This window comes from Sinohyriopsis cumingii, chromosome 18 (assembly GCF_028554795.1).
Source record: "Sinohyriopsis cumingii isolate HCF-2022 chromosome 18, ASM2855479v2, whole genome shotgun sequence".
Taxonomy (NCBI): domain Eukaryota; kingdom Metazoa; phylum Mollusca; class Bivalvia; order Unionida; family Unionidae; genus Sinohyriopsis; species Sinohyriopsis cumingii.
In genome coordinates this window covers 71,014,509-71,037,201 of record NC_142978.1, presented here as the reverse complement: position 1 = coordinate 71,037,201, position 22,693 = coordinate 71,014,509, and the positions used below count along the sequence as shown (strand labels likewise).

Below are 22,693 nucleotides of genomic sequence, written 5' to 3'. Positions count from 1 at the left end.
TAAAATATAGAAGCAGCTAAAGATGTTAGAAAGCAGAATGAAAGATATGCATGTATGTACGTATCAGCATTTAAAGACAATAATCAGCACAATAATGCCTACACATTGCCAATTAAATGTAAAGTTGTAAAAACGTAGAATTGCACAATTACGTTAGGAAGATAAAACCCTTCCAAATAAATGTAAACATGAAAATACTATAAAATATAAAAGATAATATTAAAATTTCCTAAAATGTATTTAAAATAAGATAAAGGTAGAAAGCATAAAATGCCTAAAACATATGATCCAAATTTGTTGTATAAACCACATATCCTAAGAAAGTTCAGGAATTTATCTTTATCTGGTAGTAAATAATCATAAAGGTTCTTTTTCCAGACTGTACAAGTAATCAAGTTTCTGTAAATTTTGGGACAAAAATGTTTTTTTTCCTTCAGATTTCGCAAATTTTCAGGTTTTGCAACAAGATGATTTAATTTTTGAGAGGTTTCAGTGTACACGTATGTCAAACATTTTACCCCAGTTACAATGCCTGCAGTAAAACTGGAGGCTTTATCTGGTAACAGACTTGAGGTGGTATCATAGAGTTTTGCAATGGCAGCTCCAACGTTGTCCACAAGTTTTGAATCATACGTAAACAGGGATGTATGGTCATGATAGAAGGCTCTCATTTCACTTAACTTACTTTGAAAATGTGGATATGTTGATGAATTTTGGAATTCATAAAGACCAAATATTTTGAGGAATTTTTATAATCATGGTGGTGATTTTGGAATGCAGAATTTTGTAGTATTTCCATAACTGATAATATCAGTTTTTTTAAAAGGGGATGAAATTGCATGCCAAAAGGTGGAATCAGATTTGGTTTCTGACTCTACAAAGTTTGGTATTTGGGCCTAAAGACCATATCATATCTAGGATTTGATGGGTTAGAAGATAATTTGGTAGTATAATGAAGGGTAAATTTTGTTGGTCTAAAAATGAAAGAACTCTACAAATTTAAATATTTTATTAAAATAGTACATTATAAAACTTGTAAATAGAAAGTCCAATGGAAAGCTACTGGTACAAAATAATGTGTGAAGACATGGTACAAAGAATGGTGAATCAAAAATGCAGAATACAGTAAAACATGTCCTGAAAGATTACTGTTAGCAGCCATCTGTCTTAAAAGACCAGATTCTCAATAGACTGCTTATTTGTGTAGTTTTAGATCTGTAACCACCTGTCTTGAGAGACCATTATCTTTTAGCAGAAGGTGTAATCTGTCAGGACAGGTTCTACTCTATTCACATCTTTTGAATAGGTCATTAAACACATCACAAACACCCTAGCTTTCCCCCTTTAGAACATGAATATTTCTCCGTCCACTGGGAATTATGATCTTAATGATAAAAATATTAATAATATACATGTAAATGTATGTACAAAATGAAAAGGTAATCAGGCATTTAACATGTGATGCAACAGTTCCATCATACATTTTATGTTCTTGTTTTCCTGTCCATAAGACAGAAATGAACAGTGGTTTTATTTATTGACTAAAGTAATCCATAAATAAAATACAGCAAACTATTTGTCATGAAATTTGATGGACAAAATATCTTAACAATATATATACAAAAATTGTCAAAGGAAACATGATTTTATTTTTCAAATATCAATTACAAAATATAATGGCATATGGATGAAAATGCTTTTAAACAGAGATGTAACAATTCTGCCACTGCTGCGTCATTCCTGATGAGTATTGTCAATTTAAAAGCTGTCACTTTTATAAAACGTAATCTAGAATACAATTTTCAAAACATCTTCCATAAGTCCATTCTTTAACTGTTTTACCACAAGTCTTTTTATCAATCCACAATTTCAGATGAAGCCAAAATGTATTTTATATACAAGCTAATTACTTTAACAACACCAACATGTAAACACCTTTTATGGTGTTGTTTATTTTCATTAATTATCATGTCAGGTAATTCTTCCTTCCCTGCTTTAGTGTATTCTGCAAGCGATTTGGAAAATAAGGCTTCCAGACATCAAGTGAAGCCACTGATTTCATCCATTTGGGTGCACTTTCTAAATCTTGTTGAGTAAGGTAAACAGGGACAAATCTTTTACCTTCATTTATCTGCAAACAGGTATATTTGACTACTTCTGCCTGAAATTGTGCCAGATGGTCCTGCTTAAATGCTTCTGAATGCAGGATGAAAACCAATCTGCATTCTGCAAGGATACGTTCTAGTGGTTCTAAATAACCAGTACCTGCTACGAAATAGTCATCATAAATGATGGTCTTTGCTGGGGGCTGGAGATCTGGAAGGGTGTCAAGATGATTTTGTCGGAAGTTGATTGCATTACCTGTGTCAGCTTCACAGTGTAAAATGATGACATCATATACAGTAGCAGCTGAAAGGTATGAAAATAGATACTGACAAAAAGATCTTAGATTTTAACGTAATTTCCATTTGAAAGCTGTAATATTTTGTTTGAAAGTCATGGCAACATCCTTTGTGTATTTGAATTTAAATTTGTAATAAATGCTGACGTACTCATAATTTCAAATACATGTATAACCATACAGTTGAAAATGCTAACAATAAATAAAATAACATTGAGATGAACAGCAATAAATATATTTTTATTATCATAGTAATTTGATCTTGATTACTAGACACTGAGTTGTCACGATCATGATAAGATGTCAAGCATGGAGTCATGATCTAGATTTTCTGATAATGACAACAAACTGCCCTTTCTTAAGTGTAATGCAACTATGAAGCTTAGTTTAGGAAATATTAGAAAAGAGAACTTATCATGTGTAAAACAAAATTACAGTTTTAACTTCAGTGACCTTGTCCTTTCATGGCTCAACAATTAACATGATGATGCCTCTGCTTAAGTGCAGACTACAAAATTGAATTAAAACTGAATTCAGGAAACCGTACTTACTGAGCAGATACCAAAACCATTACAATGCTGGTTCCAGAAACAATGACTTCATCTCTCAGCATCAAGGGCACTGCCCCTGCCCAAGTATATTCTATTTTCGAAGTAAGATGAAAATTAGGCGAAACTTTACCATCATGCAAAAAGGAAAATCACATGTTCAGCTTCTACAACCTAAGAAATAGCAGACCCCAAAATCAACATACTTCTTCCTCAACCTAATGGCAAGCTACATGAGGATTTAGAAAAACAGACCACGGATAACAAAAGTTACATTGTGAAAAACACCTTGTCTATGGACAGATGGATGGACACAAGCTATGGACATTTTGTTATCATAATATCCCCACCGCAGCTTCAGTCAGGGAGATAAAATAGCGTATCATATCCAGGTGTAGATAAAGATGTAGAAAACATAAATTTATGTTTGTACAATGCATATTTTCATCCCTGTTGCAGCATACAAACTTCAAGTCTAAATTATTTTAAAATTTCTTTTAAAAACAACTAATGTAGTTGAATAAAACGTACTGCCCACTAAATTTCATATGTCTGTCTCACATAGTCTTTGCCCCATTATGGTAGCAATGTTTTCAACAAATAGGTTTAAAACTTTATGGAAGTAAAAAAGAAAAATTGCTTTAATGACAAGAAAATCCAATCAGGTCATATACATAACCATACAACATGCCTTTCAAATTTCATTTGTCTACATCAAGTTGCTTTTATGCAATCTTGCTAACAAGCTCCCTGGGATGGTTGGGCAGGCCTGTAGGGAGACTGGTCAAATCAAAATGGCTCCGCTGCAAGCAGTTGGGGCATGTGAATTACAGGAATACAGTGCTCAGTCAATATCATATCACAAGTAGATGATAAGCAGATATGCCCACTGTTACAGTAATCTATCAATAACAGTAATACTAGCTGCAGTCACATGACTGTGTAACATTGCATTCAGGTTCAAGTCAGTAGGGGCAATAACTCTAACTAGAGTGGTGTTTGCCACCACAATTCAATAGGGTCAATAACTTTAACTAAAGTGATGTTCACCACCACAAGTCACTAAGGGCAATATCTTTACTAGAGTGGTATTTACCACCATAAGATAATAAAGGAAATAACTTTAACTAGAGTGGTGTTTACCACCACAGTGAACAATTTCACAAACTGAAAAAATATGAAACACTGCTTTAGTCAATATATGCATACAAATGTAACTGCAAACTATCATTTGTCTGTGTCAAGTGCTTTTTGTGCAACTGTACTAATACAGTTTTGAACAAAAGTCTAAGTTAAAAACTTATATAAAAATACGGACAAATTTCTATACTGACAAGAAAACCTAACCAGCTTATATACTTATATACACAGACAAGTCTGACATACTAGTTTCATTTGTCTACACTACTATAACTTGTTTTTGATAAATCATGCTTACAAGGTTTGAATATAAAGTCAAATTACAAAAATGTCAAAAATTCTTAAAAAAGGACAAACTGCGTTAATGGCATAACAACTGAATCAGGTCTTGTACTCATGCATATAAAACATTCCCACAAAATTGTCTGTCCTGACTAGTTCTTGTACAATTATGTTAATGATGTACAGACGGAACAGAGGGTGGATGAGTGACCCCAATTACTACCACTTTAAACTGAAACGTTGGGATAGTAAGTGCAGCTTTGCATAGTTTAGCAAATACAGTGATCTGCATAACATTTTAGTGCCAATCCTTGCCATTAATCCAAGTATGTAAGGACTATACATACATACATATATATATATATATATATATATATAATTTGTGAACAACAAAATATATCTGAATATATAAATGTTACTTTTTTGTTACTAATGACTTTCGCTACTTCTTTACACTTACAAGCTTCATGTGATGATTCACAAGCCTTTGAACTACATATATCCTTTGCAACAAGCTCTCGCATCTTCTCAAAATCTGTGTCTGTCCTGACCTGTAAAGAAAAATGAAAAACATAAGTGATCATGGTGAATCATAATCACAGCTTTGTCTGTCCTGTCCTTTAAACACAATGTGAAGCAGTATGTGACCATACTGAATCATGATGTAACCACAGCTCTGTATATTTATGAGTGCATGCATAGATGTGCTCATAGTGTCTATCGCAAATGTTAATAAATAAAACTGTATAAAATAAAAACGTTGTTATGGCATGAACATTGAATCAGATCATCTGCATAAGTATAAAAACATTGAGAATTCATATAATTCTGTAATCATGTGAAAGTAAGATTTTTTTTAATCATGTGGAAATAAAATTTTCAATTTAAAAATTCATTTTCTGAAAAATGATACAAAGGAGAAATATTTGAAAATCAATTGTTTAATGGCATTAAAATAAAATATTGTCACCTACAGATGCATACAAACATGCCAATCAAATTTTTTTTTCTTTTGTGCTCAATTGTACTAACAAGCTTTTTTGAATAGGCAGACAGCGATTCAAGACCGCTCCAGTGGCCAAGTGGTTAGAGCATTCACCCCGGATGCGGGAGGTCGTGGGTTTAAACCCCAGCCGAGTCAAATAAAGACTTACAAAAATGGTACTAACAGCTGCCTCACTAGGCGCTCAGCATTAAGATGTTAGTGTTAGGATTGGTTGTCCTGGTGTCAGAATAATGTGACTGGGTGGGACATCATGCTACATGTCTACGGCATGATGCCCCAGTGCTAGACATCAGTTTAAACTGGCACACTGCAGACATGATAGCGATATGACTGAAAAATGGTTAAAGCTACATTAAAAATCTAAATCACACACACACAGTCAAACAAGAGGTCCATGCAGTGCAAGTGTAAAAATAAAAGCTAGATCTCTAAGCCACTCAGCTGCTATGGTTTCAGTTTCATTTAACATCTTAAATTCATTCCACTATTTAAGAGCTTTTACACTCTTTGAAAATAGAGATTAAAATACTGCCATTATATCGTTCTTCTCGAAGTTTAGGGATTTCTCAACTTTTCACGAATGACTCGGTAGTGTGTAACTGAAATACCTTAAAGCCATGTTTAACCCTTCTCGTATCTTTTATATGTACCAAAACAAAAATCTGATCTTAGCAAGAAATTCTAAGAAATTTAGTAATATCAATCCTGTCCATTCTACCAATGATACCTGGCAGCAAATGTGTCTGTGGTGCCTTTCAAGTTGTCCAAGCCTTGTACATAAACAATAACAGTATATTAAAACATTTGGATGGCATCATTTATTTGTTAATGGCTTAGACCACAACTAATATATAACATATACTGTAAACCTTTGGTAGCAACAAAATCAGTAAACACTTGGTATTTCTTGAATGAATTGCTCAGTCACTTAGTAATACTACTTCTGGTTACATACAAGAAAAACATCTATGCTTCTGGCATCTTTTATCAATGACTGAAAGGGACATAATCCCTAAGTTTCTTCTCCTTGTACTCAAATATTACAAATCATCCAGCCAAAATATATTATGCTGCCTTCAGGCAGAATCCTTTGTAACATGGCAGAAACCTCAGCTGGACAATTCCTCATATAATCTCCAAAAAGGCAAGAATTGTATTATATACACAACAGTAAACAAAACAATGACAAACAAAACAGTAATGAATATTTTAAACAAGGCACAAAAAAGATAGGAGAAAATTCCATTGAAATAGGCATAATTTTAAACAGACAATATAAACAATATGACATATATTATTTCTGCTGGATCGGGGATTTTGGAAAATATGGCTTTACAGTTTCATTTTTTCATTCGTAAATCTCATATTTCTATAGTTTTACTCTAACACAGTTAAAGAATCTGCACATTTTTATTTACTTTGATGAATGTTTACAGGGCTTTTTTGGTGCTAACTTTTCCATTGTATGGCTATTTCTATATCATTATATTTGTAAAGATCACAAGTAGTACAAATACAAAACCAATTTTTCAACCACACTTAAAATCTAATCTATCTAGCTAATAGCAACAATAAAAAATAGGTTAAATAACTCTTGTTCAATTAGGTATAATGTTCTCTTATATATAAATATAGAGTTCAATCTTTCAAACTTAGCAAACAAAACCTAATTTCTTTCTTGCCTGAAATTTGGGACATCCACAACTGTACTGCCTACCAAACTGTCTTTCCTTGCTACACAGCATAATGTTTTTCTGCCATCAAGGTAAGTTGACCAATGGCAAAACACATGACTAAGATCATTACAGAATGTTAAAGACCTTAAACTGTACTATTTTACCTGATCTATCTTGCTGAATGCTTCTTGTATCTTCTTCTCTGCATTTTGGTATATTCTTTTTTCATCTTCTGAAATTCTCCCTCCAGCAACAAAGCTTTTGAAATTTTGCTGGATATGCTTCATAAGATTTGTTATCTGTCCAATTCCCTTTTCCATTTGCACTTCAGAGCAGCACAAATTATAAGAATGTGCTACAGCATGGCGAAGGTCCAAAACCTGTAATATATATATATATACATATATATATATATATATATATATATATATATATATATATATATATATATATATATATATATATATATATATACACACACACATCCCACATACATTAAAAATGACATGGCATTTAAAGTGCTGGTATAAAGCAATTTGATATACCAAATTGTAATCCACCCATGGCGCAATAATACACATATATAAACATTCTAGTGACTGTCTGCAGTTGATTCTAGATCAATTATGAATTTCCACAGATTAATCATTAGTGAAGTATGAAAATAATGATAAAAAGTATTAATAATTGTTTTTTAAATGAATTTAATATGGTACACATTTTCATCACAATCCTTCCTGCTTTTTGTTTCTCCTCCTCTCTCATGCATAAGGGACAAACAATGCAGAAATGTGGAGTGAGAGAGAAAAGGAATTTGGGCTGGATTAAAACCTAGAAATAAAAATTACACCAAGTAACCTACAAGAATATGGTTCGTTGTAACGATATGTGTGCAATTTCCTTAGGATTTATCTAAAGCGTTTATATCAATGGTACAAAGTTGCAAACTTTGTCAACATTATAGAGTAAATTTCTCGGTTACGTGGTACACATACTGTGATGTATTTAAAGTTTTGTTGTTGTTTCTTAAACATACTATAATGTTCTAAAATTTGATAATTATTAATTAAATATGAAAATGTTCAAAGGCCTCTCTCTCTCTATCTCTCTGGACCAACGTAGCAAAATACAGGCTAAAATCTATGAAATGACAAACGTAGAGGATTTTTGTTTGTGTCATCCCACGATATCTCTGGACTTATGAATGACGGTAAAAGTTAAGTCAAACTGACCAAAGGATGAGAGAGAGAGAGAGAGAGAGAGAGAGAGAGAGTTTTAAAGTCAAACAAACCAGAGAGAGATAGAGAGAGAGAGTTTATGGTCGGTGGTACTGTTACTAAAGCAGAATAATGATTTAAATCAACTTTAAATATATTAAAATATTTTAATTACCTCTTGATGGTTTATCATTTCACTTAGTTTCTATTCCACATTAATTTCTATAAGCTGGTAGGTGAATGGCTTAGCATTTGTATGAATGGGGTAGCTAAACCTAGTGTTGTAGTGCTCTACTTTTATTATTAAAACCATCTTTCATGTTTAAATCATAAATGTGTATTATATTGATTTAATCAATGTGAAGAAAAAGAAAAAAGAAAAAAGAAAACAATCAACTTATCAGTATGCAAATGTGATTGTGAACAGCCACAAAAGGCACTGAGTGTGTGATTTGGATTTTTAACATAGCTTTAACAATTTTTCTGTCATATCGCTATGATATCTGCAGTGTGACAGCTTATAGTGATGTCTAGCACTGGGGCATCATGCTGCAGACATGTAGCATGATGTCGCACCCAGTCACATTATCCTGACACCAGGGCGACCAGTCCTAACACTAACCTCTTAATGCTGAGTGCCAAGAGAGGCAGCTGTTAGTACCATTTTTATAAGTCTTCGGTATGACTTTGCTGGGGATCGAACCCACAACCTCCTGCATCTGAGGAAAAGGCATAGAACTACATTTTGTAGCAGACACACTTGGGGATGTGAGGAGTTTATTCACTCAGTCAATACACAGCTGCCTGCAGGAATCTTAGCTCTGTTCAAAGGGCAAATATATGTATTTGTATGTGATATAAATAAAATATATGTACAGTATGTATGCTGTAGGGGTTGTCCTGGGATTTGCCAATGTCGCAAATTGCGATTATTTTCCCTTATTGGCAACAAAATATACCATCTGGTGATTTTTTTGGCGACAACCTTAATAGCTGTTTAATTTGTACATATGATCATGGATTTGGAGTGGAGAAATTCAAAGGGACCACGAACGAAAGCCACAAACTTGGATACACAATGCACTGGAATCTATACGTTACTTAAACAAATCCTTTGTTTGTATTGACAAACCCATCTTTACAGTGTATTGTTACATCATAATTTCATAATCCGCTTATGTTGACATCTGGCTCGAGTACTGTATGCTTTGATAGACTTAGTCATGCATCCAGACTATACCTACAAATGACCGACTTCCGAAGACGCGAAGAAACAGCTAAAAATTAATTGAATGATGGCTAATCCATGTTTTTTTAAAAAATGTACCAATAATATAGTTTTGCTGAAACTTCAGAAAAAAGTGATTACCTTTGAAGTACCGATTGCTGTGTATAAATACAAAGCAAATGGAAAAAATCTCAATCAGAATTATATACTGTCAACAGTGCAACTTTATCATGGGTACAGTACAATGCCACCTAAACAAGCGAGTGGGGAGTAAAGATAGCAATCATGCCACCCAAGCAAGCAACGGGAAGTAAAGGAGTGAAGTGGGAGTAAAGGTGCTTAGAAAGAGTGAACGATCTTCATAAAAGCCAAGTGGCAACAAGCGATTGCCAACAAATTTATTTTCTTGCTGTTGTTTTTGTTGTTCTAGGGATTAACATCATTTTTCAGCACAACATAGGTTATACATGGCGGCCAGTTTAACTACTGTGGAGGAAGAACCCTGGAAAACCCAGGGAAGAACCACCGACCCACGAGAAGCTACTGGCAGGCTTTCCCATGTACCCATGCTAGCTGAGCCTTGGAATTTATTTTCTATTACTTAGGATATTGCAATTTATTTGGAAACTCTGTGCCAGGTAGTATAACTTTGTACTACCTAACCATTGTTTATATTGTGATAATTCTTAAACATTGTCTAAATTTGTTCAAATTTACTTAAATTGACATTGCAGTAATGCAATCTAAGCCAGAGAAGGGGAAAAGGATCGGATTTTATTTCTCAACTGACCTTAAGACAAATGAAGAAGGGAGCACCTTGACAACATACTGAGAGAAAGGATGCCAGGTTCTTGACCTTTCAGGGATCCTGTAAAAGATTGCCCAAGGCCTGCTGAAATATTGCAGTATTATGGTCGCAAAGGGAACAAGGGTCAAGGACATCAAGGGGATGCAGAATGGAGGAAGAGGAAAATATTTCCTCTTCCCCAAAGAAAACATTCCCATATATGCCAATAATTCCATTATGGAAACCAAAGGCCACAAAATCAAATTGGGGTTCCACCACCAATTACTAGAATGCTACGTGATAAATTCACTGAAGTCCACTGTTTGGGACTACCACTAGAAGTTCCGAGCATAGAACTGAAAAATAAGCTAGCTAAGAAGTTAGGAACCTAATTAATTAGAGATAAAATGGCAACCTTCTGGGGCTTCCCCTCCATTCTAACTGGAGTACGTATTCTCCAAGAAGCTACCCCCATCTGTATATGTAATGGGCTTCATTGTCAAAACCTGGTACAGGGGGGTGCCAGTACCACATATCGTGTAACCACTGTGGGAAAAGTTGCCACCTGCCCAGGGAATGCCCGAACCTGACTTCTAAGCCATTATATGCAACTCAAGTAAACAAATTGCAAGAGCTAATAGAAAAGGAAGTTCAGGGAGTTCCAGATCTGGAACAACAACCACAAGTGCCAGATGCACAAACTGAAGTGACTGTCGGGGCCTAATTGCCCAGTACAGACCCAATTGCAAACTCAGACCTATGGCTGAGTTATGAGCAAACAAGCTCAGCAGAAAAGAGAAGGGCTAAGGAAGAAAGACTAAGAAAACAACGGGAAGAAGAGAGGAAGGAAAAGCTAAAACAGAAGGACACTATTCTAGTGGAAAACACTATTACTATCTTCTACGAGATAATTGAGACTAGTTTCACTTCACAAGTAACAATAAATGAGAGTGTAAACAAACCCCCCAAAAAGGGCAATGTGTCCACAGGTCTGGGTGCGAGTCCCATTCAAACAGAATCCTCCACCTCAGGCACGGTTCCAGGGGAGAAAGGTAAAGGGGACGAGGAAATGGGTAGACCCTAGACCTCTACCCCCAAGAACCACTGCAAGAGGAAAAGGACACAGTCCACTTCCTGAATTCCTACGGAAAAAGAAATATATGAATTCATAAAATCAAATAAAGAACCTGACGAGCGTGTTGCACACGCAATACAGAAGGTCTCCCTGAAAGGGGATCAAGACAAACTAGAACCAAAAAGAAGGGCCGTCACCCTGACATGGGGAGAACACCACAAAAAAAACTATTAGTTTGGAACAATATAGGGCCAAGAAGGCCTATAAAACATATATTCACATATAACATTATTTGAACAATAACTATCAAAAATAACTAAATGAACACTAACACCCTGGAAAGAACAAAACTGGAGGGATTAAACCTCAAAATTCTTACCGTTAAAATTAACAGTATTAATGGGAAAACAGATGAATTAATCCGTATATCTCAAAATTACAATATCATACTTGTACAAGAAACTCACAATGTCTAATGCAACAATACAAAAACTAGAAAAAATCTAAAAGCTTTAGTATTTGTAAATGAGCGTACCTCAGAGATTAAATCTGGAGGTAGCCTCAATAATTAGTCGGAAAGCCAAGGGATTAAATCCAGAAGTAGAGTATACGCCTTTTAAACTAAAAGCTTGCTATTTACATGTAAAAATAAAGAACTGGAACATAATAAATGTCTATGTTTCCTCAAGAAGGAATATATAAAAAAAGATATTTTTAAAAAACCTTTTTAACTACATATTTACAAAAATGCGTACTAGAAAATTGCCTTATACATGCAGCAATTTTAACTGGGTTGACACCTATCTAGACAGATATGGAGAGATGTCGCATGCAGATTTGGCTGCCAGCCCATATATTAAAACCTTTAAAAAACAAAAATAATTTACTAGATATATTCAGATTTATATATATATAGATAAAGTAGAATACACACGTGTATGCACAATCTAAAGGGAGCAGGATTTATAAATTTTATATATCAGAGATGTGTTCAGGGAATACTGATTCATGTACAATTTTGTCAGAGCACATCTCTGATTATAAACCAGTTGCAATTAATTTACGCACTAAAAATCTGACTGAGTGGGGTCAAGGCGTATGGAAACTGAAAAGTAATGATTATGTGAGCTCTGTTCAGTACTATCTAAATGAATTCATACAAAACAAACAACCATATATTTTCCTTGAATGGGAAAGACTAAAAGAATTAACTAAAAGTATGTCGGAATATCACAGTACAGTAAAGAGAATACACAAAGATTGGATCTTTAAAAATTATAAAGCAGTACAAAAGAAAGAGAATAAAACCAAGGAGGATAAAAAGAAGCTGAATATGACAAACTACAAAGAAACATTACAGAAGGCATTAAAATTAGAGCTGGGAAATTCGACGATTTATATGCAAAAGGAAGAGGAATATACAGAAGACTTGAACTGAAAAGAGGGAAGAATAAAAAGACTGACAAACTAAAAATAAACAATCAAGTGATATCTAATAAAAAAGAAATACTCAATGAAGTTCAAAATTATTATAATAAATTATATACCTCCCAAAATACTGATCTAAATGTAATGGATCAATACATTAACAACATAAAACTCAATAGAATTATAGATGAGGCAAGAATAAGTGCGACAGATTCATCACTAGGTAAGATGCCAGGACCCGATGGACTAACAACTGACTTTTATATAAAGTTCCAAGAACAATTATGCCCTATATTGGAACTTTTATTTAACAATATTCTCTTTAAAAGAGAAATGACCAATCCATGAAAAAAGGGATTATTACCCTGATCTATAAAGGGAAATGTGAGTGGGAGGCTATTGGAAACTGGCGTCCTATCACCTTACTTAATACCGAAAATAAAATACTTAGTAAGATACTAATGAATAGATTAAGTACATGTATGAGATTATTAGTAGACCCCAACCAAAGTTGAGGCGGTCAAGGGAAAAATATTTTAAACAACACTCTCTCCATTGGCTCCATCACTGATTTGCTCAAGCAGAGGGGGGAGAGATAAGCCATGCTGCTATTCAATCAGGAAAAAGCTTTTGATTGGATAGAGCATGGCTTTATTATCAAAGTCCTAAATAAATGTGGATTCAGCTTGAATTGTATCAGCTGGATCCAAGCCATGTATAATGGAATTTCATCTAGAGTAGTAGTTAATGGGACACTGACGAGAGACATAGCTGTAGAAAGATCATTGAGGCAGGGGTGCCCTCTGTCCATGCTCCTATACATGTTAGCGATTGAAGCGCTCAATAAAAATATCTTAACAAATAATATCATAGAAGGTATAAGTATTCCCAACATGGAGAGGGAATTTAAAACCCTTCTCCATGCGGATGACTTGAAATGTTTTTAATAGAAATGGAGACTCGTTTCAACACTTGAATAAATCACAATAAAACGGAAATACTGTTAATTGGGAATTGGAGGGGCAATCATCATGGATTCCCCTTTGAAGGGTGTTAATGTGCAAAGTGAGAGGGGGAGGACGGGTGAGGGATGGATCCTGGTTTATCACCCATTAGGGTGAGATTCCAGCATTATGCAGGGCAAGAGTCCGGCTCCTTACCCCTACACAATAACCTCGTCACCTGCACACATTTATCGAAATTTTAAATATTATAAGGGGTTGTCCATAAAGGACGTCCGCAAAGATGGGGTGTGGGGGTGTGTGTTAAAGTATGGACAACTGCGGACAAGGAGGGAGGGGGTATAAAGGACCTTGTGGATCTTTTTGTTATAATCTTCTGTGTTGAACAGCTGCTTTAAGCCTACTGCGTGTATTCCAGTATGTTTTGCGGATATCCTTAATGGGTAATCACTAAGTATAAATTATTTGTTAATTTTAATTTGTACGATTTGTGCCACAGAATACAATGCTATCAGGCATTTCTGCGTACTTAAGGTTTTTGTCTCCAATACTGAAGCAAAACATACCGAATTCGACCAATTGACGACAATAAAATATTGCAATGCTTACCATTTTAAAAGAGGCAATTGTCACCAGAATATTCTGTTCATACTAATTTTAATTTTGGACACACTGGATACCACCCCTGTATTTTCATAACTCACGAAAGGTCGACCTATTCTGCGCACAGCTTTGAGAAGTTGTAATGTTTATCTATCTGGCTACAGAAATGAAATATATTACTTTGGACTGCTTCTTTCAGCACTTCGGTAGAGTAATTAGGTCAGGTTTATAACTAGTTTGACAAAATTCAACGTAACAATGCCAATAAATGGCAAGAGCTATTAAGCAAACTAAACCGATCCTGTAAAAAATTAGTAAAGTTCAACATTTTATTTTAAAAAAATAAGCTAATACTGTGTATGTGGAAGAGAAATAACAATGAATAGGATGTAATGTGTTTACAACGGCTTGTTTATGGTGAAAATTTGCTAAAGAATTTTGAAACAGACAATACGCCCTTGCATTTTGTTCTAGTGTCAAATTCATATGTTGGGTAGCAGACGATTTTGTACGTGTGGAACAACTTCTTGCAAAATGGGAAACTTGGATTAAGATGCAGAATTGTTTAAGGTTTACATTTCCATCTTTTAAATAATGTATTTATTTGTATGATTCTAAAAGATTAATAGTAAATCTGATTTTCTGGGTTATAGGTTCAAGAAGGTCATAGAGTGGTTCATGTTGACATTTAGAAATCACATTTTCATGTGCATTTCAAGTCTAAATGTGGGATATTTTTGTACACTCTATGAATATCACTGTCCTTGATTAAAGTATGATCGTTCTTTCTTGATACAAAATGGATTTTTGAACCAAAATAACATGTGATCCAATGTTTACAGCAATGACGTATCGTTATGCAGAATTACCCGACAAGCAGAATTGGCAGGCATGGTGGATATATGAATGGGTTGGCCTTAAAGCAGGCAGCTGGCTGCAGTAGCCACCACTACACTGCTGCTACGCACAGCACATCTGAAACCATCAACTCCAGCTGCCTTCTGCACACGTGTGTTAATCAGTGACATAGGCAACATACTGTTTAATAGAGTTTTTAAGATCTATATTTTTCCAGTTAATACTACAAATTATTTATGAATATTGTACACATATCTGATTTAATTCACATTTATTTTAATTTAATTGTTTGTCAGTTTTACATTTTTTATTCTATAATATGCTATTATAATGTAAATTTATTCACTGGAAATGATATTTTTTCAAGAAAACTGGTTGACCTTAATCATTCTTTCATAAACACTAGGTGTTGACCTAGATCCTGACCTTGACTCAAGATTAGTAGCAGCCACACGAAAAAGTTCTGTTTTTATTTTAAAATGACTGGTTGTTGTCAAGGTCATGATGGGACCACGTGGTTTAAGAAGCTAACAATTTTTAACAATTTTATTCTCAGAGTAAAATAATTCGTCTAATCAAGGCCATATTCTGTGTATGTGATATTTTTAAATAAGTAAACACTATCACGTGACCCGATCCCCTTTTCATTTCGCAATTTGGGGAATTTCGAAACTGCGTCTTAGAATACGATATGACCTTTGTTTTAGAGAAAGAGAAATCCCAGTTTTCGGGCTTGGTATCAAGTTGTGTTCTTTTGTTGTAGCCAGATTTTTGAGTTATAATTTCTTCAGATAATTTGGATTTAAAAAGGATTAATTCTTTTTCCTGGAAATATTTGTGTGCTCAAACAGGATTCTTGAACAAAGACATTTAGTGAAGTTTTATTCGGATTTCCAACACCGGAGTGTCATTATTGTATTTCTAAAAGGAACTGTAGATATAAAAAAAAGCAGTACAGACTACAGCATACATCATCGTCATCAATCTTGGATTCTTCGTTGGGATTCGAACTTGAAATTATTAGAACATTTTATTACTAGGACTTCTTGGATTATTTTTGGATTATTCTTGGATTATTTTTGGATTTGATTCTTGAAACGGTACCATAAGTTCTTATTTTTTTCATTTTTACAGAATTTTTCCAGGGAAATAAATTATTTTGTTAAATTTTACAAAGCTTATTGTTTTCACTCTTTCTGTGTTACTGTTTATTACAGCCTAAACACATAACATAAGAATACTCTGTGTAGTGTAAGCCTTAATCTAATTAGCTTTGAAATATCACTTGACAGTAAAAGTAATCAGACATTCCACACTGGACTAGAACTGATACACACCAACAGCTGGTTTATGTTATACATTCACTAGGGTTTAAGTTCCATGGGAAACGGACACTCAGGACAGACTTTACTCCCCTTCCAAGCTGTATTGATGTCTTGTATATAATAAATACTATAGAACGCCTTCTAGAGTTATTCTTCAATAACAAATAACATTACACTCTGTATACTAACGATGCTAATAATGGATGTGCATTATAAACTGCATAGTGACTTTAAGGATGCTTTCATTGCTGCACACCTGGATCTGAAGGCAGATCTGGCATATAAACGTGCACAGGAGCAGTGGAACAAAATGAAGAAGAAGTAAAAAAACTTGATTCGAGTTTGGCATGCAAGAGCAGCAGAAAGAAAAAGTAGTCTGATGAGCATGTGGGCCCGTGCTGCAAGTCTAAGCCAAGCATCAGATTCAACTACTTTGACGCTAACCACGTCATCTCAGGAACTTCCGTCAACTGTGGTGATAATAAATAATGACGTTTGGTCATAGGTGGAAGAGGCATCTTGTGCTGACGTAACAGCAAGAGAGACGGATACCGAGATGCAAACAACAGCAGCAGCAAGTCTAGTGAAGAAAAAAAACCAACGCTCTACACCAGCACAAGATGCAGCAAGCAATGAGTTAGAATCTGTCATCGCACAAATGGATAGTCTTCTGCAGGTAAAAAACACTGGAATGTGGGCAGCTGATATGAAAACAAAGTCTGATGAACTCAGCAGCATAAAGGTGAAGATGGAGAAAAAGTTAAAACGTCTGGCAGCTGAACGAGCACACCAAACAGAAGATCCAGTCATTGGCCAGCAACTCAAAAAGTTCTGTCTGCAAAAAGTAGGAAGGCCCCGCTTAGAAGATGACCAACCACAGTTGCTAAAGACAATCATGGACATTATTTCATGTGGAGCAGCTGCTGATCTGTGGCGATGATCTGAGGAGCTTAGTAGCTGCAAAACGTTGGATGACTTGCATGAAGCCCTTGTCCAATATGATTTCATCATCAGTCGAGCAGGAACATATCTACGTCTACTTCCATGTATTTCAGTGATGACTGAGGGTAAGCATCACATGACCACAGTGCCTGTCGAGCTGCTTAAGGCAGAAAACAGTGAAAGGTGCAATCACATAGATGCTCATTTTGCAGCAACTACAATCTGCTGCTTGAAAGATCTGACTGTCGCTATGGGAGAACACTGTCTTCATTCGTAGTGGGAAGCATGACAGTAGCACAGCAATGACTCACGCTGCTGATTTAGAAGAACTCAAACAACTTCCTGCTTTTCTGCCTGTTATGTGTATTAATGGATCAGTGAAGCCGACTGTGGTCATAACAGCAGATGGTGGTCCAGATGAGAACCCTCAATTTCCGAAAACACTAGCCGCACTATCGAGCCTTCCATTACAACAACCTGGATGCAATTTTTGTTGCGTTCCATGCACCAGGGCACTCTACCTACAACACTGTCAAACAACGCATGGCTCCTCTGTCATGTGATCTATCAGGATTGATTCTGCCTCACAGTCATTATGGATCTCATTTGGACAGCAATGGCAAGAGATGTGATGTAGAGTTGGGAAGGGCCAATTTCCAGAAAGCCGGTAAAGTGTTGGCAGAAATCTGGAGCTCAACAGTTATTGATTGTTTTTGATGTGGTAGCATCTTTTGTAACATGTGATGCAGGAAAACTGGACATCAGTCCACCGTCAGATGAGTGGACAAGTCGTCACATTCAATTAACAGTTGCAGTATTGCTTGGAGATTGTGAAGTGCAACAGTGAATCATGCTGTGGTCAGCATCACACTAACTACAATGATATGTTTCCTGAACGATTTTTACCTCCACCTGTTCCACACTACTGCACAGATAAAGGGATTACCTACGCACCAGTTGGCAGCAACAGTGGAACGTTTGGATTGGTTTATCAATGACTGGCTCTTTTACATCTACATGACTTCCTGAGGATGCCATTTGATTTCTACTGTCCGTTGGTTACTGCTGATCTTGAGATGCGCATTTGTAATCAGTGTGGCCAGCGCTGTACTTGCAACAGTGAGCACACAAGCTGAAGTGGCAGATGTAGGCGCTGTGGAGCCTGAATCTGTTAGTGCTATTCTGTCAACTGCATCATCAACTTCCACAACTGAAAGTAGTGATGACGGTCTGCCAGTTGTTCGCAACTTATTTGACTGGCTGCAGTCTGCGTTTGTTGAAATGGAGTAAGACATTGACAGTCTATCAAATTTAGGTTTTTGTGAGATGACAACTTTAGTTGTATGTTCTAAATAAAGACTTATTAAAGAAAAAACTTTCTGTTTAATTTTTTCTTTGTTTTGAGCTACATCTTGTGATGAGATCAGTGAGTGTTGTATTTTGAGAGCACCAGCTATTACACTGCCAGACCATAAAGCAGTGTATAATGCTAGATGTGGATGTCCACAGCAGGGGAAGGTTTTTTTTTTTAGGAAAACAGGTATGCAGACAAAAGTGGACAAGGGGAGGGGGTAGGAAAACAGGTGTTATCTGCAGACTTCCTTTATGGACAACCCCTAAGTGTAAGTTGTATACTGTTCATCACATTATTAAATGTAGGCACAGAGTTTCAATTAAAAATATGGCTGCCTGTTAGGCAATTGAATACATACAGATAAGAGCAGAGGCATGGGACGGATGGGGGATGGAACTGGCTTATCCTCCACTATGGGAGGATTCCAGCCAGTGCGCAGTGCGGGAGCCACTCCCCCATGCCCTCCCTAGGCCACTCACCTCATCTCCCATCTTTTGTCTTATGAAAATGATAAATTCTATAATAATGTTAAACTTTTTAACCTTGATACCTTTTAAAAAATGTTTCTTTCTTTTTCTCTCTCTCCATTAAGAGGCAGACCATAATAGAAATAAGAATATTAACTATAATACTACTATCTCATAGAAAACCGTTAATTTTAACAATGCTAGGTACATCACAAAACAAGTGGGACAGGGTATTGACTGGACTGAGTAGGGCACAGGGGCTCGTATCGTTGCTTAAAATTGACCTGTCATACATGTACTATATAATAACTACAAGGGAGGACACTTCTCTCCATTCTCACGTGACCCATTTAAGAATAAAGTCTTTTATTTCAAGCCACATTTCATGTAGCGTAATAAATTTGGACAGATGTTTAGCTCAAGCATTTGACTGTGTATCCCTATCAAAAGTTTTACTTAGTATCATACTTTTAAGGAATGCCAAATCATTTTCCCACAGTACCACTCGACATGTACCTGATCACGCACGCTTAATATGCAAAAACAACGCCCTGAATGGAATACTACCTTCTCATTGGCCAACTGAAAATAAGTTATAAATAAATACATGACATCATTTTCTTTTGTTGTTGTTGTTGTGGGGTTTAACGCCATTTTTCAGCACATGATAGGCTATGCATGGCGGCCAGTATTAATGGTGGAGGAAGAACCCGGGAAAACCCTGGGAAGAACCACCGACCCACGAGAAGCTAATGGCAAGCTTTCTCACATACCCACATTGGCTGAATCCTAGACTCAAACCCACAAAGACAGAGGTGAGAAAGCAGTGATCCGTAACAGAGAGCGCTTTAGACCACTCTGTCACTCGGGGCCCCCATTTTCTTTTAATCGCTGATATATAAATATTCCCCAGGCATGGAGATGTAAATATTCAACAGGCAGATATTTTCCATAACTGTAAGACATTTGTAAAAGTGAAGAAAGGTAGTTGGTTAAATGTGCGTGTAATTCTTGCACCTGTCTGTAATTTGTGGACAAGGTCTACCAGTCATGCAATTACTATATTTTGGTGCCCTATAAGTTGAAGTGGAGTATAAGTTGAATTTATTATTTTAACAAATTTTCCATTCTTCATCTTATATAAGCCGATGTGGAGTATAAGACGAGACAAGATCAATAACATGGCTTTGTCTTTTCACTAGTAGCTTCTAATTTCATGAATATTAATGGTATCACTGTATGCTATTCCAGATTACCAGCAATTGGGAAATTGCATCACTGATGCTAACATGCTTTTTCCAGTTTTGTTTTGAAGAGAGAGAGAAAAAAGCAATGTCTGCCCTTCATGCTATTTTGTACCTTGCTGCCTTGTTTCAATGAAGTTTTTGTCAAAGAGAGAAAACTGCAATAAAATAGCAAAAGGAAATATATGTATAAAAAATACATACCTTACTCATTCACTTTCAAAGATATAGAAATAATGGTTCTAATGTGTTACAACCATACGAGGCTCAAAGTGGGCTTGCATGTGTAAGTACTATACTCACATGTTATGGAAGTGGTAAAGAAGACTTTGACCCAGATCAGTAACTGAAATCTAAAAGCCATATAAAGATACTACTTATCACAAGAAGTCTTTCAGGGACCATGTCCATTCTGATATGACCATGTCCATTCAGATATAACCATGTCCATTCTGATATGACCATGTCCATTCTGATATGACCATGTCCATTCAGATATGATAGGAAAAGTAGTGATGATAAGATTTCAAGATTGGGTGTCTGAGCGGAACAATTTTCATTTAGGACCAACTAGATTTTGGGATTAATGTGTGTGTAAAGTTTCATAGCAATCCTCCAAGTAGTTCAGGATGAGTAGCGATCACAAACTAATGTACAAACAGTGAGGTGAACATTGGATGACAGACAACAGGCCATCCCATAATATCTTTGGTTAATAGCCAGTAGAGCTCAAGTCTGATGACCATAAAAAATAACAGAATAAAGAGAGGTTCTGAAAATGGCATGAAGATAAACATATGGCAGAAAACTACAAGATACATTACCAATATCTCAAATAATTTAGCTGAAAGTTCAGATTTTCAGAATTTACAAACCAGACTTGACACAAGAAGTACAGCAAGTTATACTCCATGCCTCTCAAGTGAGGACTATATAGACAGCCTTAAGGCAATCAGTAGCATAGGTTCCTTGACCATCTTCTTATTTTAAAAACCTTTTATGCAAGGAAATTTGTAATACCCATGTTTTTAAGTTATTGTAGACATTTTTTTAATGAGTTGCTGATCAAATCTGTCTGCGTAAGAACATGTATATTCATACAGAATCAAATGAAAAACTTTTTAATGAGCATGCATGTTTCTAAAAAGCTTTACACTCATTAACAGACTAAGGGCAGATAACAGTGAATTACCTCATCAATTCATGAACGTCCAGTAGTGCCATCTATCTCTCCTTCCAGCCAGTCTTTAAACTGCTTGCAGCCAGAGATGAGTCTGAGAATGCCCATAACATTTGTGAATTCTGGACCTTTGTTTTTCTCCATCTGTCCAGATTGCATAAAGGGTTTTGCTGTTTCCCATGACATGGACTCCCATCTTTGTATATTTAAATTACTTTTGCAAATACTACCATTTTGGTGATCACAATATTTGCTTTGTATATAATCACATAATGATTTTTTCTTTGTCTCATCATCTTTACTTTTGAACAAGTTTTTATTTTTTGTGTTTTCCAAAAGCTCTTTATGTAACTTTTCTATTTCTGATTTCAGAGGCTCATGCAATGCCTCCTTCATGTAAAGTAGTGATCTCCCCAATCGAAGATATCTGAAGTATCCTTCAGAGTCAAACAAAGGCTTGGAATCCCTGTAAGATAAAGATGCAGCAAGATGCAGACAAATACAAAAGGCTATGCAATCTTTTGAAAAAATCACAGACCTCTATGTCTTGTTGCCTTTTATTGTCACATGCTAAAATATATGAATGTCAAAGAAGTCACAAAATTGTGGCCTAATTGTCAAAGACTATTTTGCCTGAACAGGATTCCATCTATCAAGTTTATTTAGCATTTAATAAAAAAATTACTGTGTGATTTTAGATCCGGTTAGGCCTTAAAATTCCAAGTCTCAGCCTGAGCTCGATATATTTTCACGAACCAATCTCAAAGGACTTAACTTTTGAAAGGTTGCTTTTGACTAGATGAGAGTGGAAACTCAAACTCAAGCTGTTAGGTACATAATCTCTATGCCTGATCCCTGGATGACAAGAACAAATTCAGTTTTCAGTTTCTCAGGGGTTTTGCAGATGTGCAAAAATATGCCATTTTATAAGTGCTTATGGGAGAGAATGGAATTATGACAGAACATCTAT

The 22,693-nt window shown here is 35.6% G+C and overlaps 1 protein-coding gene across 3 annotated transcripts in view; it reads right to left on the bottom strand.

The window, feature by feature from the left end:
* Positions 1 to 994: 994 nt before the first annotated feature.
* LOC149776938 (uncharacterized) overlaps positions 995 to 22,693 on the bottom strand; it is a 47,496-nt gene continuing 25,797 nt past the window's right edge. Inside the window, exons 3-6 of one of the 3 annotated variants that reach the window (XM_089941657.1) lie at positions 21,736 to 22,189; positions 7,218 to 7,433; positions 4,832 to 4,922; positions 995 to 2,409 (exon numbers count right to left, since the gene is read on the bottom strand). In XM_089941657.1, the coding sequence (XP_089797783.1) occupies positions 1,967 to 2,409; positions 4,832 to 4,922; positions 7,218 to 7,373 (690 nt within the window). In that variant the 5' untranslated portion in view covers positions 7,374 to 7,433; positions 21,736 to 22,189 and the 3' untranslated portion in view covers positions 995 to 1,966. Of the gene's footprint in view, positions 2,410 to 4,831; positions 4,923 to 7,217; positions 7,434 to 19,767; positions 19,839 to 21,735; positions 22,190 to 22,693 lie in introns of those variants that run through there. The other 2 variants (XM_089941656.1, XM_089941658.1) reach the window with 2 other exon arrangements.